The sequence below is a fragment of the Tympanuchus pallidicinctus genome, unplaced genomic scaffold (assembly GCF_026119805.1).
Source record: "Tympanuchus pallidicinctus isolate F22 unplaced genomic scaffold, pur_lepc_1.0 scaffold29, whole genome shotgun sequence".
Lineage (NCBI taxonomy): Eukaryota > Metazoa > Chordata > Aves > Galliformes > Phasianidae > Tympanuchus > Tympanuchus pallidicinctus.
Genome location: NW_026294746.1, coordinates 4,369,417 through 4,382,394, shown reverse-complemented (window position 1 = coordinate 4,382,394; position 12,978 = coordinate 4,369,417). Strand labels below are relative to the sequence as shown.

General features: G+C 57.0%; 1 protein-coding gene and 1 long non-coding RNA gene across 5 annotated transcripts; one reads left to right on the top strand and one right to left on the bottom strand.

The window, feature by feature from the left end:
* Positions 1-565: 565 nt before the first annotated feature.
* On the top strand, positions 566-12,053 carry ATP13A2 (ATPase cation transporting 13A2). Of its 3 annotated transcripts, none has more exons than XM_052691574.1 (33): positions 566-918; positions 997-1,183; positions 1,341-1,377; positions 1,520-1,714; positions 2,902-2,975; positions 3,079-3,246; positions 3,325-3,383; positions 3,481-3,589; positions 3,665-3,744; positions 4,014-4,091; positions 4,251-4,320; positions 4,412-4,546; positions 4,967-5,033; positions 5,195-5,329; positions 5,421-5,588; positions 5,662-5,772; positions 5,877-5,923; positions 6,008-6,144; positions 6,346-6,397; positions 6,473-6,679; positions 6,748-6,861; positions 7,660-7,816; positions 7,888-8,008; positions 8,099-8,223; positions 8,934-9,094; positions 9,169-9,261; positions 9,335-9,414; positions 9,609-9,761; positions 9,863-9,959; positions 10,134-10,357; positions 10,499-10,650; positions 10,766-10,938; positions 11,044-12,053. In XM_052691574.1, exons 2-33 carry the CDS (start codon positions 1,166-1,168, stop codon positions 11,209-11,211), a joined length of 3,765 nt encoding a protein of 1,254 aa, XP_052547534.1. In that variant the 5' UTR covers positions 566-918; positions 997-1,165; the 3' UTR covers positions 11,212-12,053. The 3 variants fall into 3 exon arrangements, with proteins under 3 accessions (XP_052547534.1, XP_052547535.1, XP_052547536.1); XM_052691575.1 differs by having other exon boundaries at positions 567-918; positions 5,198-5,329; XM_052691576.1 differs by lacking the exons at positions 566-918; positions 997-1,183; positions 1,341-1,377; positions 1,520-1,714 and having other exon boundaries at positions 2,517-2,975.
* Positions 7,041-7,697, bottom strand: LOC128084904 (uncharacterized). Of its 2 annotated transcripts, none has more exons than XR_008208733.1 (3): positions 7,496-7,697; positions 7,244-7,411; positions 7,041-7,160 (listed from the first exon to the last, which is right to left on the bottom strand). It is a non-coding gene; the product is annotated as an uncharacterized LOC128084904 (long non-coding RNA). The 2 variants fall into 2 exon arrangements; XR_008208734.1 differs by having other exon boundaries at positions 7,244-7,327; positions 7,412-7,534.
* Positions 12,054-12,978: the final 925 nt, after the last annotated feature.

Below are 12,978 nucleotides of genomic sequence, written 5' to 3'. Positions count from 1 at the left end.
CAAACCCGCCAGCTCGTGCATTAGCAAGCAACGCAGCACCACTGGGTGCTTGCAAGAAAGACGAGCTTGGAGAAGAAGTGCTCCGAATCCCCAAGGTCAGCCGTGTGCTGCCCTGTCTGCTCGGGTGGTTGGTGACAAATGTCAGCTAATTGCTGCAAGGCTTCATCCAGCACAGGAAAATCCTCCCTGCTGGTGCTCGGACGGGCTGTGCTGGTACAGGAGTTTCTTTCCTTGTGACCACGATGTCAGGAGCAGCAGCACGCGTCTGCAGGGGCGCCTGATGTTAGGGTTAGAGTTAGGCTGTGCCGCTGCATGGAACACAGCCATCATTAATGACTGCCCGCACGGCCAGCCGCAGCTGGGAACTGCGGAGAGCCGTTAGAATTCAAACGTGCCACTTCCGCTTTTCTGCGCGCAAGCGCTGTGCTGCTTGGAGGAACAAACAGCATAGAGTTGGCGGACTGACGGCGCAGAGCGGCTAATGCGAAGGGACTCCACGTCCGCGCAATATGCTTGGGAGGACCTATCACCATAGAGAGGGGCGGCACAGAGCGGAGACAGCAAGAGCGGCGCTCTGCGCAGCTCCGTGGTGCTCTGCGGGGACTCGGGTGGGTCCGGAGCTCCATTGATCGCTATGGCCCCGGGTGCAGTTCCTCACTTTGGCCACGCGGAGGCAGCAGAGACCGAGGAAAGAGCTTCGGCCAAAGGGCAGATTTAATGCCAAACAAACGAGAGCACGATGGCACGAAGCACGGCGACACATCGATAGAGAGATGCTGACAGAAGCAGCAATGCACGGCACAGCTTGCACAAGGGAGGAAATCATGGCTCGTTCTCAGTGCTCTGGGCCGTGCTCTGCTCAGACACGCTGCTGCAGGGGGATTTCCCGGACGATTTCTGCGGTGTTTCTACTGAGAAGTGAGCAAAGCTGTTCCTCATTCCTGTAACCTCGTGCCTGTTGCTGGGCAAATCACCAACCTTCCTTTTTTCTGCCAGCTGTGTTAGGTTCTACCCAGGCATTGCTTGCGATCTGACGGGAGGGGAAATCCTCCGTAACACGAAGGCAAACGATGGAGCGGATCACGGATCACGGAAAAATGAAGTTGCTGGAGATCCGGGCTGGCGTTTATCAGGAGCACCGCCTGCTGGCTTTTGTGTGCTCAGCATGAGTCACCGGCTGCCGGTAATCCCTTGGGTGCAGAGCAGGTTATCGTGCTCCTAAAGGCAAAAGTTCGGCTGGCTGCAAGCAGTGCAGGGGCACAACGCATTGGGGAGTGCTATTTCTGCACCGAGAAGCATAGACCCCAAGCAAAACATTTGCTTCGTCTCCCTTCCTGCAGAAGAAACCCGACGCGAGGGTGGCTGCGTGCAGCTCAGGTGGGCTGGGCTGCTCCTGGCAGCGGTTTTGCTGCAGCTGAGCCCCACGCAGCCCCCAACCATCACCCAAATGGGGGAGGGGATGCAAAGCCTCTATGGGGGCAGAGCTGCTGCATTTGCGCATTTCCACGTTTCCACACAGGTGCTGAGGCTCCATGGGGGCAGAGCACGGACCGCTTCCCTGCTGATGCTGCTGATGATACGGGGAGAGGGGGGGGGGTTGGTGCGAGGACTACAAACCCCGGCAGCTCCCACGCTCCGCCCTTCCGCTGCCGCTGCTCAGCGCGGCCCCGAGGCGGCGGCGGGCGGCCCACGCGTGGCCCCGCCATGAGCTCAGGTCAGGGGCGATGATGGGGATGGGAGGATGGGGATGGGAGGATGGGGGGGGCTGCAATGTGTGATCCGAGGGGGTGGCAGCGCTGGTGAAGCCCCGCGGTCGGGTGGCTCGCAGGGGTTGCACGCCGTGTTGTTCCTCGCTCTTGCGGTTTGCACAGACCCCAGGGCTCGGTTATCCCCCGCAAGTCGCATCTCTGCTCCGCATTGCTCTCTTCCCCTTTTCTTTGCTTCCCCTTCCCCGTTCCCCAGCTCTGCCCCCAGCTGCACGGCCGCATCCCGGCTGTTGGCCCCTTTACGCTGTGCAAGGAGATGCAGCCGGGCACGGTGCGCTGCTCAGCTCCGGATGCGAGCAGGCGGGGCGTTGAGTTCCTCTCTTCTACCTTTGGGTTCCCGTTGGAAAGTGCAGGAGAGCAGAGCGCAGAGAGCTCCCCTGCAGGCCGTTGTGCTTGCAGAGCATCTCGGAGCTTGCAAAGGAAAGATGCTCTCATTGCCATCCAGCATCGCAGGGTGAATAAAGCCCCGCGGTTTGGGGCAAGAGCGGGGACAGCAGCTGCCCTGCGTTGTGTTTGCACGGCCACACCTCATCCACAAACTGCCGTGTGCAAACTGGTTGTGCAGCTTTAGCACACAGCTCTGCCCGCCCCTCTTTGGCACCGGCTGCTTCCTGGGCACAGCGTGGTGGATCCCGTGCCTTGAGATCAGCTGGGAGCTCCATTCGTGGGCTTTGGGAAGCAGCCGGGATGGGAACAGGTGAGAAAACCCACAGCTGTGGGGTTGGGATGGTGTGGGAGTCACTGCAGTGCTGGCAGGATGGTCGTGCAGTGCCCCAGAAAGGTTCTTAACCCGTGGAGCTGTGCACACGTTGCACAGTAGGGCGCTCAAACAGCAAACAGAAAAGGATCAAAACACATTTTCCATCCGTTTCCCAGCACCCAGGCGAGGAGGAAAGGACAGGGAGGAAAACAAGCATGAAAAGCACTGCGGGATGGTTTGCCTGGCGCTGCCCCAGCACCGCTCCCTGTGCCAGCTTCTGTCCCCTGGCACCGCCTGCTGTCCACCCATTGGGGTTCTGTGGGCTTTGGATTGGATTTGGTGGCACTTGTGCCCCACTGTTTCCATCCGTGCCACTGCCACCCATCCGACACAGCTTTCAATGCCATCCTAACGCATTTGCTTTTTGCACTGCAGACAGCAGCAGGCTGCTGGGGAGCCCACGGCCGGGCTACGGGACGCTGCAGCACGACACAGACACATCCTGCATGGTACGTACAGAGCTTTGGGTGAAGGGGAACCCGTTTGTGAGCAGGCAGAGCATCCTGCTTGGAAGGAAATTGCATAAGTGAGTGCATGTTGGTGTTCCTGCAGGAGGTGACGGGGTACCGCAGCCAGACGTGGCGCACGGCCCTGTGCCATGTGTGCTGTGTGCTGAGCGCTGGGCTGCTGCTGCTGCTCTTCCACTGGAGACCCAGCCTGCACGTACGGGCCAGGTGCAAGCCTTGTGCCTTGGGGCAGGCAGATTGGGTCATCATTCGGGTGAGCACCACAGGGGGGGGTTATGAGTGGGATGGGGTTCCCTGCTTGCATCCATTGGGACGCTGTGTGTGTTTGCAGGATCGATTTGGGCAGTGCTTCACTGCACGCGTGCAGACGGAGATGCTGGGTGAGGGCAGGTGAGCGAAACTCGTGTTGAATGGGTGGGAAGTGGGAGGGAGAGGGGGGGGGGGTTGGTGTTTGTAGAGATTGAGGTCTGTTCTGTGCCCTGAGCAGCCTGGAGCATCACCACGGGGCCAGGCTGGAGGACCGCAAGAGCAGCATCGCTGTTGGCATGGCAGATGAGGAGGAGAGCCTGGACACCATCCGCCTGCACCAGGAGGAGGTGATGCCCACAGCCCCCCTCCCTGCTCCCCTGTGCCCCTCACAGCCCTTTAAAAGCCCCCCGATCTCTGCTCAGCACAACGTCCTGCGCTATTATCTCTTCGAGGGGCTGCGCTACGTCTGGATGGAGAGGAGGCAGGCGTACTGCAGGGTCAGGTACTCCTCTTCCCCAAAAAAACAATCCTGATCCGTCTGCTGCTCGTGCACCCACACCACGGCCTCTCTGCGTGTTGCAGAGCCTTCACAAATCCTTGCACTGTGCCCCTTTTGTTCCTGCTCCCAGCCTTGGCTGAGCACGCGGAACAAGATGCTCTCTCTTTCCCAAAGGGTTTTTGTTGACGTGGACGTGCTGTGTGTTCTGCTGTGCTCCCAGTGATTCTGAATCTGTTTCTCTTCCTTCTCTTCCCCCCTTCCCTTGCTCCCAGCGCCTTGGATGAAGGCTGGACCTGTGCAGAGCTCCACCTCTGTCGGGCTGGGCTGGGCCAGCAGGACCACAGCTCCAGGTGGGCATGCAGAGCATTGGTAGGAAACAGCAATGACAGCAATCAGGGGTGGTTTTTTTTTTTTTGCATTTCATCTCTAAGTCTGAGCCTGGAGCTCAGTTACAAGGCCTGATATACCGTTACATGGTCATTTGAATACCTTCCATCTTTACCATACAGAAGAAAGATCTACGGCCCAAACCTCATCGAGGTGCCTGTCAAGTCCTATGCCAAGCTCCTGGTGGAGGAGGTGAGCACCCATGGGAGGACTGCAGACCCAGGAGCATCCCCAGTTGGCTGCAGAGCATCCTCTGCTATCCTGACCATAAACCTCTCTGCAGGTGCTCAATCCCTTCTACATCTTCCAAGTGCTCAGCATTGTGCTGTGGGTCTGTGATGCCTACTATTACTATGCTGCCTGCATCTTCCTCATCTCCACCATCTCCCTGGGGCTGTCCCTCTACGAGACAAGAAAGGTTGGTGGTTGGACCTTGGGAAATGCTTCACAAAGCCCGTCCTGTGTTGGGATCTGGCTTCCTGGGGGCTTTATAGGGATCTGGCTTAGTGGAATAACCCTTTTCTGAAGCCAGCTGGCTGAGTGTGCATTGAGAAGGCTTCATGAAGCCATGGAATCATTAAGGTTGGATAAGACCCCTAAGATCATCCAGTCCAACTCTCTGTTCATCCTCACTATGCCTACCAACCCACATCCCCACGCTGAACACCTCCAAGGATGGTGATTCCACCACCTCCTTGGGCAGCCTGCTCCAATGCATCACCAGTCCTTTAGACCACATCCCACGTATGGTCCCCAGCCTGGTGCACTCATGACCGAGGTGCTTTACTTTGCTTTTTGAGCTGCTTCTGGCTCCCCCTAACAGCTCCCTCCCTTGCAGCAAAGCACCACGCTGCGCAACATGGCCAGGATGTCCATCAGCATCCGAGTGCGCCGTGCCGACGGAGGTGAGCGTGATGCCTGTGATGAGCACAGGGACCAACCCCACCTCATGGAGACGTGCTTGGCTTTTCCTGCTGGGAGCACCCCAGTGGGCTCAGATGGGTGGTGGATGGAACAGCGTTGGGGTGGTTTGGGCTCTGGGTGCAAAGGAAGGCTGCTGTCCCAGCAGAGGAGGCGATGGTGAGCTCAGCAGAGCTGGTGCCTGGGGACTGCATCAGCCTGCCCTTGGATGGAGTGCTGGTCCCCTGCGATGCTGCACTGCTGACAGGCGAGTGCATGGTCAACGAGAGCATGCTGACGGGTGAGAGCATCCCGGTGAACCCTTCCATCCTTGCATCCACGCTCTGGTGATGAATTAGCAATGCTCATCACCTCTGGGTTTTTTCCTGCAGGGGAAAGCGTGCCGGTGCTGAAGACGCCTCTCCCCGATGGTGGAGGGGCTGCAGGCACCATCTACAGCCCCAAGGAGCATCAGAGGCACACGCTGTTCTGTGGGACACACATCATCCAGGCCAGGTCCTACGTGGGGCAGGAGGTGCTGGCTGTTGTCACCCGTACAGGTAGCACCGTGCGGTCACCATTGGAGTGCTGGCTTTAAGCACATGCTGAGGTCCTCCTGCTCTTATCCCATAGGGTTTTGCACAGCCAAAGGTGACCTGATCAGCTCCATTCTCTACCCCAAACCCGTGACCTTCAAGTTCTACAAGGATGCTGTGAAGTTTGTGCTGTTCCTCGCTGTGCTGGGTAGGGAGGCATTGCCTGGAGCAGCCGAGCTCCTCATTGTGGTAGAATCCCCATCTCTGCTTGGCTTTGTACCACAACCCATTTTTTTTTTCCTCTCTGCGCAGCTTTTATCGGCACGCTGTACAGCATCCTCATCATGATGAAAAACCAGGTAGGGGGGAAAGCCACCAACCATAAAGATCCATCAACTGAAGCTATCAGGATGCTCACCCCGTTTACGCACCTCGCCTGCCAGGTTCCCGTGGGGCAAATCATCATCCGTGCCCTCGACCTGATCACTGTCATTGTGCCGCCAGCTCTCCCAGCTGCCATGACCGTGGGCTCCATCTACGCCCAGAACAGGCTGAAGAAACGTGGCATCTTCTGCATCAGGTTGGATTTTAGGAACAATTTCTTCTCTGAAAGAACGGTGGTGCAATGGTACGGGTGGCCCGGGGGGGGGGTGGTGGTGGGGGTCACCATCCCTGGAGATGTGACACTGAGGGATGTGGTCAGCGTGGGGTGGGTTTGGGTTGGACTGGATGATCTTAGTGGTCTTTTCCAATGTTAATAATCCTGTGGTTCTACGCTCAGCCCTCCCCGCATCAACCTGTGTGGGAAGATCCGCTTGGTGTGCTTTGACAAGGTGAGTGTTTGGGGTGGCTTCACGCCTTGGCTCCCAGCTTGGAGCCGCTCCTGCCCTACTGTGCTCATCCTACAGACGGGGACCCTGACAGAGGAAGGGTTGGATGTATGGGGGGTGATCTCCCTGGAGGACAAACGCTTCATGCCCATCATCCACGAGCCGCGCCGTCTGCCTGCCGGCCCCTTGCTCCATGCCCTGGCCGCCTGCCACAGCATCACACTGCTGCAGGGACAGCCTGTTGGGGACCCCGTGGACCTTAAGATGATGGAATCCACTGGATGGGTAAGGGGAGCGGTGGGACTGGTGTGGAGAGGGTGGTGCAATGCTTTCTGCTTGTGCGTTGCTTCCAGCGCCTGGAGATGGCTGAGGAGGATGAAGGGGAGCTGCCTGGCTTGCAGTGCTTTGGGACAAAAGTCTTGGCCGTGATGAACCCTCCACCTGAGGAAGAACAGCCACCAGGCAGGGTGAGCACCTTGCAGCATCCATTGGGGAGGTCCTGGTCGGATATTAGGCAAAATGTGATTTCCAAAGGAATGGTGATGGGCTGCCGCAGCTGCACAGGGGGGTGGGGGGGTCACCTGGAGGTGTTAAGAGCCACGGAGATGCTGCTCTGAGAAACACAGTAGGCATGGTGGGAGTGGGCTAGCAATTGGGCTTGTTGACCTTAGAGGTCTTTTCCAACCTTAATGATTCTGGCATGCTTTAAATGGGTGCGTTGGAGATGGTTTGGTTGGACTCAGTGATCTCAGAGGTCTTCTCCAACCTGAACGATTCTGCCATGGTTTAATTGGTTCCCTGGGGTCGGTTTGCTGGTCAGACTCAGTGATCTCAGAGGTCTTTTCCAACCTGAATGATAATATGATGCCATAAATGGGTGCGTTGGGGTTGGTTTGATGGTTGGACCCAATGGTCTCATAGACCTTCTCCAACCTGAACGATTCTGTTGTGCTATAAATGGATGTGTTAGGGTTGGTTTGATGGTTGGACCCAATGGTCTCAGAGACCTTCTCCAACCTGAACGATTCTGTTATGCTATAAATGGATGTGTTAGGGTTGGTTTGATGGTTGGACTCCATGGTCTCAGAGACCTTCTCCAACCTGAACGATTCTGTTATGCTATAACTGAGTGCGTTGGGGATGGTTTGATGGTTGGACTCGATGCTCTCAGAGGTTTTCTCTGACCTCAATGGTTCAATGATTCTGTGCCCGGGTTGCATCCCTGGATGCTGTGCTTCATACCCCTGGGTTGCCACGTCTTCCAGAAGCACCGCTCTCCCATGGGCATCCTGCGCCGCTTCCCCTTCTCCTCCTCCTTACAACGCATGAGCGTCCTCGCAAAGCTGCCCGGCGACGACGCAACCTGGCTCTACATCAAAGGAGCTCCAGAGGTGGTGGCCAGCCTCTGCAGCACGGAGACGGGTGCGTTCCCACACTGCCATCCTATCCCCGTGCCTTTGGGAGCTGTTGGGAGCCCGCTGTCCCCGCGGCAGTGCCCGCGGATTTCTCCCAGGTGCTGCGGCGTTACACCGCCGATGGTTTCCGCGTGCTGGCGTTGGCTTGCAGACCCATGAGCACAGTGAGGAGCTTTGAGGATGCCCTGCAGCTGACGAGGTGGGTGCATGCTGCTTTGGCTTTAGATCCCATTTGGTTTTTGGTGTGTGGTTTTGGAGGTGGTGCCACGCAGCTCGCTGTGCCCGACAGGGATGTGGCAGAGTGCAGCTTGACCTTCCTGGGCTTCTTGGTGATGAAGAACGTCCTCAAGATGGAATCAGCACCCGTGATCACACTGCTGAGGAACGCTGGCGTGCGTCCCGTCATGGTGACAGGTGGCACTGCAACGGGGGGACAGGGCTGGGGAAGGGGGGCAAGGATTGGCCGTGGGGCTGCATGAGGGCTGCAGGGCTCTGACAGCATGGGTCAGTGGTGAGGATCCACTGGGAGGTGGGGTTAGGGCTGGGGTTGGGGCTATGGGGTTAAGAGTTATGAGGCTGTAGGTTAGGGGTCACGGGTTTGGGTTCTGGGCTTAGAGGCTGAGGTTAGAATCATAGAATCATAGGGGTTGGAAGGGACCTCCAGAGATCATCGAGTCCAACTCCCCAGGGGGGTTCATTAGGGATCCCTTAATCATTAGGGATTATGAGCTAGAGTTAGGTGCTAGGGTTAGAGGCTGGGGTTGGGGTTAAGGGTTATTAGGAATCCCAGACTGTATTTTGTATGCATTCCCATGATTTGTGTGCATCGTGTCCCTTTTGTGTGCCTTGCTGGTGGGTTTGGAGAGCCTGGGAGGTTTTGGCTGCTTCTGTAACCAACACCCTTAGAGCTGGGGTGAGCAAGTTGAGCAGCAAAACCCCTGTTACGCCACTGTTATACCATCAACAGCATGAAAGTCTGTATCCAGTCAGCACTTTGATATACACTGCCTGCACAGTGCCCTGGGGATGGGTTCCAGCAAAGCCAGCAGAGCTCTAAACACCGTGCCAGCCTAAGTTTGGTTGCTCCATGGCTGCTACACCATTACTTCCATCACCGCCTGCAGGAGACAACATGCTGACAGCTGTGAACGTGGCCAGGAGCTGCTGCATGGTGGGACCAAGTGAGAGGGTTGTCTTTGTCACCGCTTCGCCACCCGGCCGTGACCAGCCTGCATCTCTCAAGTTCATCCCTGCAGAGCTCTCGCAGGGCGAGAAGCAGCCGGAGGTGAGCTGAGAAGCAGTCCCAAAAACGTGTTGCTTCTCCAGGAGCGTGCTGACGGGTTGCTCTGCCTGCTGCAGGATGGACAGCAGTGGGATGGCCGCCTGCACCTGGCGCTGAATGGCAAATCCTTCGCCGTGCTGCAGGAGCATTTTGCTGACCTGCTGCCCAAGGTGCGTCCCATCCCCATCCCCATCCCACCTGTGGGGTGTTGGTCACTGGGACTGAGCCATCCCCTCCTTGCAGATTCTTGTCCAAGCCACTGTGTTTGCCCGCATGTCACCCGAGCAGAAGACTCAGCTGGTGTGCAGCCTGCAGGAGCTCGAGTGAGTGCCCCATCCCTGAGGGTTGGGGGACAGTGGGGACACTTGGGCCATTTCCTGGGCACTGGAGGTTTTCTCAGTGTGCTGATGACATCCCGCCCTTTCCCCAAGCATCCTAAACACCGAGGCTTGACCTGGAAGTCCTCAAATCCCACTGTGTCACTGTTACGAATCCACCTTTTCTGCTTCTCCCCCAGCTACTGCGTGGGGATGTGTGGGGATGGGGCCAATGACTGCGGGGCACTGAAGGCAGCTGATGTGGGCATTTCCCTTTCGGAGGCTGAAGCATCCGTGGCATCACCCTTCACCTCCTGCCACGCCAACATTGAGTGTGTGCCCACGGTCATCCGGTGAGGGGAGAACCCACGGGGGGTTCTCAGCACCTCCATCCCCTCTTTGGGATGGGGTTTGTGGCAGGGCTGTGTTGTGCTGATGGTGGTTCTGCCTGCAGGGAAGGAAGGTGCTCGCTGGTCACCTCCTTTGGGGTCTTTAAGTACATGGCCCTGTACAGCCTGGTGCAGTTTGTGTCCGTGCTGCTGCTCTACACGGTGAGTCCATCTGTCTTGGGGATGGGATGCATCAGCAGGGCCTTGGGAGGTGGGGGAGGACCACTCTGCATCCATCAGCAATACCCAGGGATGCCTGGGCCTTCCCTACTTCTGATTTTTATCACACCACATGACCCTCTCCATAGTTGAAGGCATTCCGTTTCTTCCTCCCAGATCAACACCAACCTGAGTGACTTCCAGTTTCTCTTCTTCGACCTGATCATCACCACCACTGTGGCTGTGCTGATGGGCCGCACGGGTCCTGCCAGGGAGCTGGGAGTGCGTCGGCCCCAAGGGGCACTGATCAGCATCCCAGTGCTGGGCAGCCTGCTCCTGCAGACCACTCTGCTCATCACTGTGCAAGTCCTCAGCTACTTCATCACTGTTTCACAGAGCTGGTACGGGACCTGGCGCTGTGGGTTTGGCCATGGGGATGTCGTTGGCCAAAGTCAGCTTGGATGATGCCGGCCAAAGCCAATGGAGTTGGCGTTAAAAGTCAACTTCAGTCATCACACCGATCCTTTGTGTTTATTCTTTAGGTACGTGCCACTGAACAGCACAGTGACAGCTCCCCAAAACCTGCCCAACTATGAGAACACGGTCCTCTTCTGCATCACTGGCTTCCAGTACCTCATTTTGGCTGTTGCCATGTCCAAGGGGTACCCATTTCGGGAGCCACTCTACACCAATGGTGAGGCCATGAGCAAGGGGAGACCCCAACCCTGCAGCTCCTTTCCCCCAACCCTGCAGCTCCTTTCCCCCAACCCTGCAGCTCCTGCCCCAACCCTCTTCTTTCTCGCCCTCAGTGCTCTTTCTGATAGTCCTCGTGCTTCTCTTCGGCCTCTTGATATGGTTGACCCTGTACCCTCTGGGTTTCCCCAAAACCCTGCTGAAGCTGCAGGACATCGATGACTTGAACTTCAAGCTGCTGCTGTTGGGAATTGCCACGCTCAATTTCTTCGCTGCCTTTGTGCTGGAGGTGGGTAGCAAAGCATTGCACTCAGGGGAGTTTTAAGATCACCATCCTCATGGATCTATCCAAGAAACCCCCCCAAAACTTGTTTTACTTCTATCTTTGCTGCAGACTGCCCTGGACTACGGATTGCTGGGCTGCTTGCGTAAGCTGCGCCAGAAGAAAGCATCCAGCAAGCTGTTCAAGAGGCTGGAGAAGGATCTGAGCCAGCAGCCATCCTGGCCGCCCCTCAACGAACCACTCTTTGCTACCCCTCGGATGTCCATCGCTGTGAGATAGCACACACCAAACTTCACTCCTCCCTGCTCTGCAGGGGAGCACCGCACTCCCGTATTTATTTCTCCTGGTCCCACCGAGGGCAGCTGGTGCCTGGCTCCGTGTCCATCCCATGGGATGCAGCATGCAGATGAAAACGGTCCCATCTTCCCAATGGGGAGACCCTCAGCCTCACAGCCACGAAGCCATGTGCTCCAGAAGCCACACGCTTGGTCCTATGGCCCCAAAAGAAGTGGTGGGAGATGCTAGAGACGAAAACTCGGGGGTCCATCTGGGGGTGCCTTCTGCCTTCTGCCTCCAGCACCAAGCCCTCGTGGCTGGTCAGAGCTGTGAATTTAAAGGGTCCTGCTTGTGCTGCTGTTGGTGGCACCCACTGTGGCCTCAGGGCTCTGCTCACTGTGAAGGAAACCTCCCTCCCTCCCTGCTGGCCACCTCGATGTGTAGGAAATGTTTACAAACCACTCCAGCTTGCCAAGGACGTTCTGAGCCAGCTTTCAGCAGCGAGGGGCTTGGAGAATCCAATGCAGAGCCCAAACCCTTATTGCACCTCATGCATTTTTGCCCTTTGGTCCATCGGAGCAGCTGGAAGGGCATCCATCCACCCCCTTCCAGGTCAGTGGGAGGTTTTGGCATGGGACCTCAGCACACTGGTGATGCTTCTGCATGGCCTTCCAGCTGTGCCAGCAGGAGCTTTGTAGCATTAAAACCCCCTCAAATCTCTATTTTTATTTCTATTTTTAACTCCATTCCAGTGCATAAAGGGGTGGAGCAGGGTGTAGCACTTCTGGATTTCACATGGGTCTGGTGTGAGCACGTCTAATAAATTAATGCTATTTTGGTGAGAACGCCGTGAACCTCTGGGCAGGGGGATGGTGGAGGGAGGGCAGGGGGTCAGGGTGCGATTTGGGGTCATTTTCTTCTCCATTGGGGCTGGAAGATGCTGCAGAAGCAGAGGGAACCACTGGCACCACTGGGATGTCAGAACAGGCAGGAGTTGACTTTGGCCAACGCCATCCCCAGTGTGTTTCCAGCTGGAATTTGCTAGCAAAAAGAAAAAAAAAAAAAGAGAGAAATTAAAAAATATCTATATAATTGCTGGAAAAAAAGAAAAAAAAAAAAACAACCCAGGTGTCCTTGCCAAAATGTCTCTCCGTGCAAAACCGTTCATCGCCCAGCCTGTCTCCCTGCAGCACTGGTGTATGGAAGGCGAAGCCTGCGGCTGGAGGTGCTGTGTCTGGCACGGGGAATGCCAGTCTCTGCAGGTGGGGAAGGGGCAGCAGGGTTGGGGGCTTGGCTGTCTCCAAGCATGGGATGTGGCGAGGCGTGAGCCCCCTCGAGCACAGAGCGGTGCCTCTCTGCCCTCCTGGAGCTAGGGATTAGGTCAGGAAATGAGGCACAAGCAGAGGTAAGAGGTTTCCTGAAATCCTAGCCAGGGCTTGAGCTATTAAAGCAGGCTTCCTGAGCGGAGGGCGGGGGGTGAAGGGGGGGGAGAAACCCGTCGAGAGTTTGCCTCTGCCCTTGCCAAGTGAAAGCGCCTGGTGGCTTGAAAAGCAAAAGGAGGGGGGAAGCGACACGCTGCAGCCCCGACGCAACCCCCAAAGAACCCATCCGTGCCCTCCCAGCATCGCTGACCCCACTGGCACCGTTGGGATTGGAGCCATCCCTTCTGCTCGGCACCGACGTGGAGCTCCTGGGGAGGGGGGGGAACCCATCTCCCAAATTCCCATTGGTGCCATGCTTTGCCCTCCCCCCTCCCCTCCCTACCCCTCC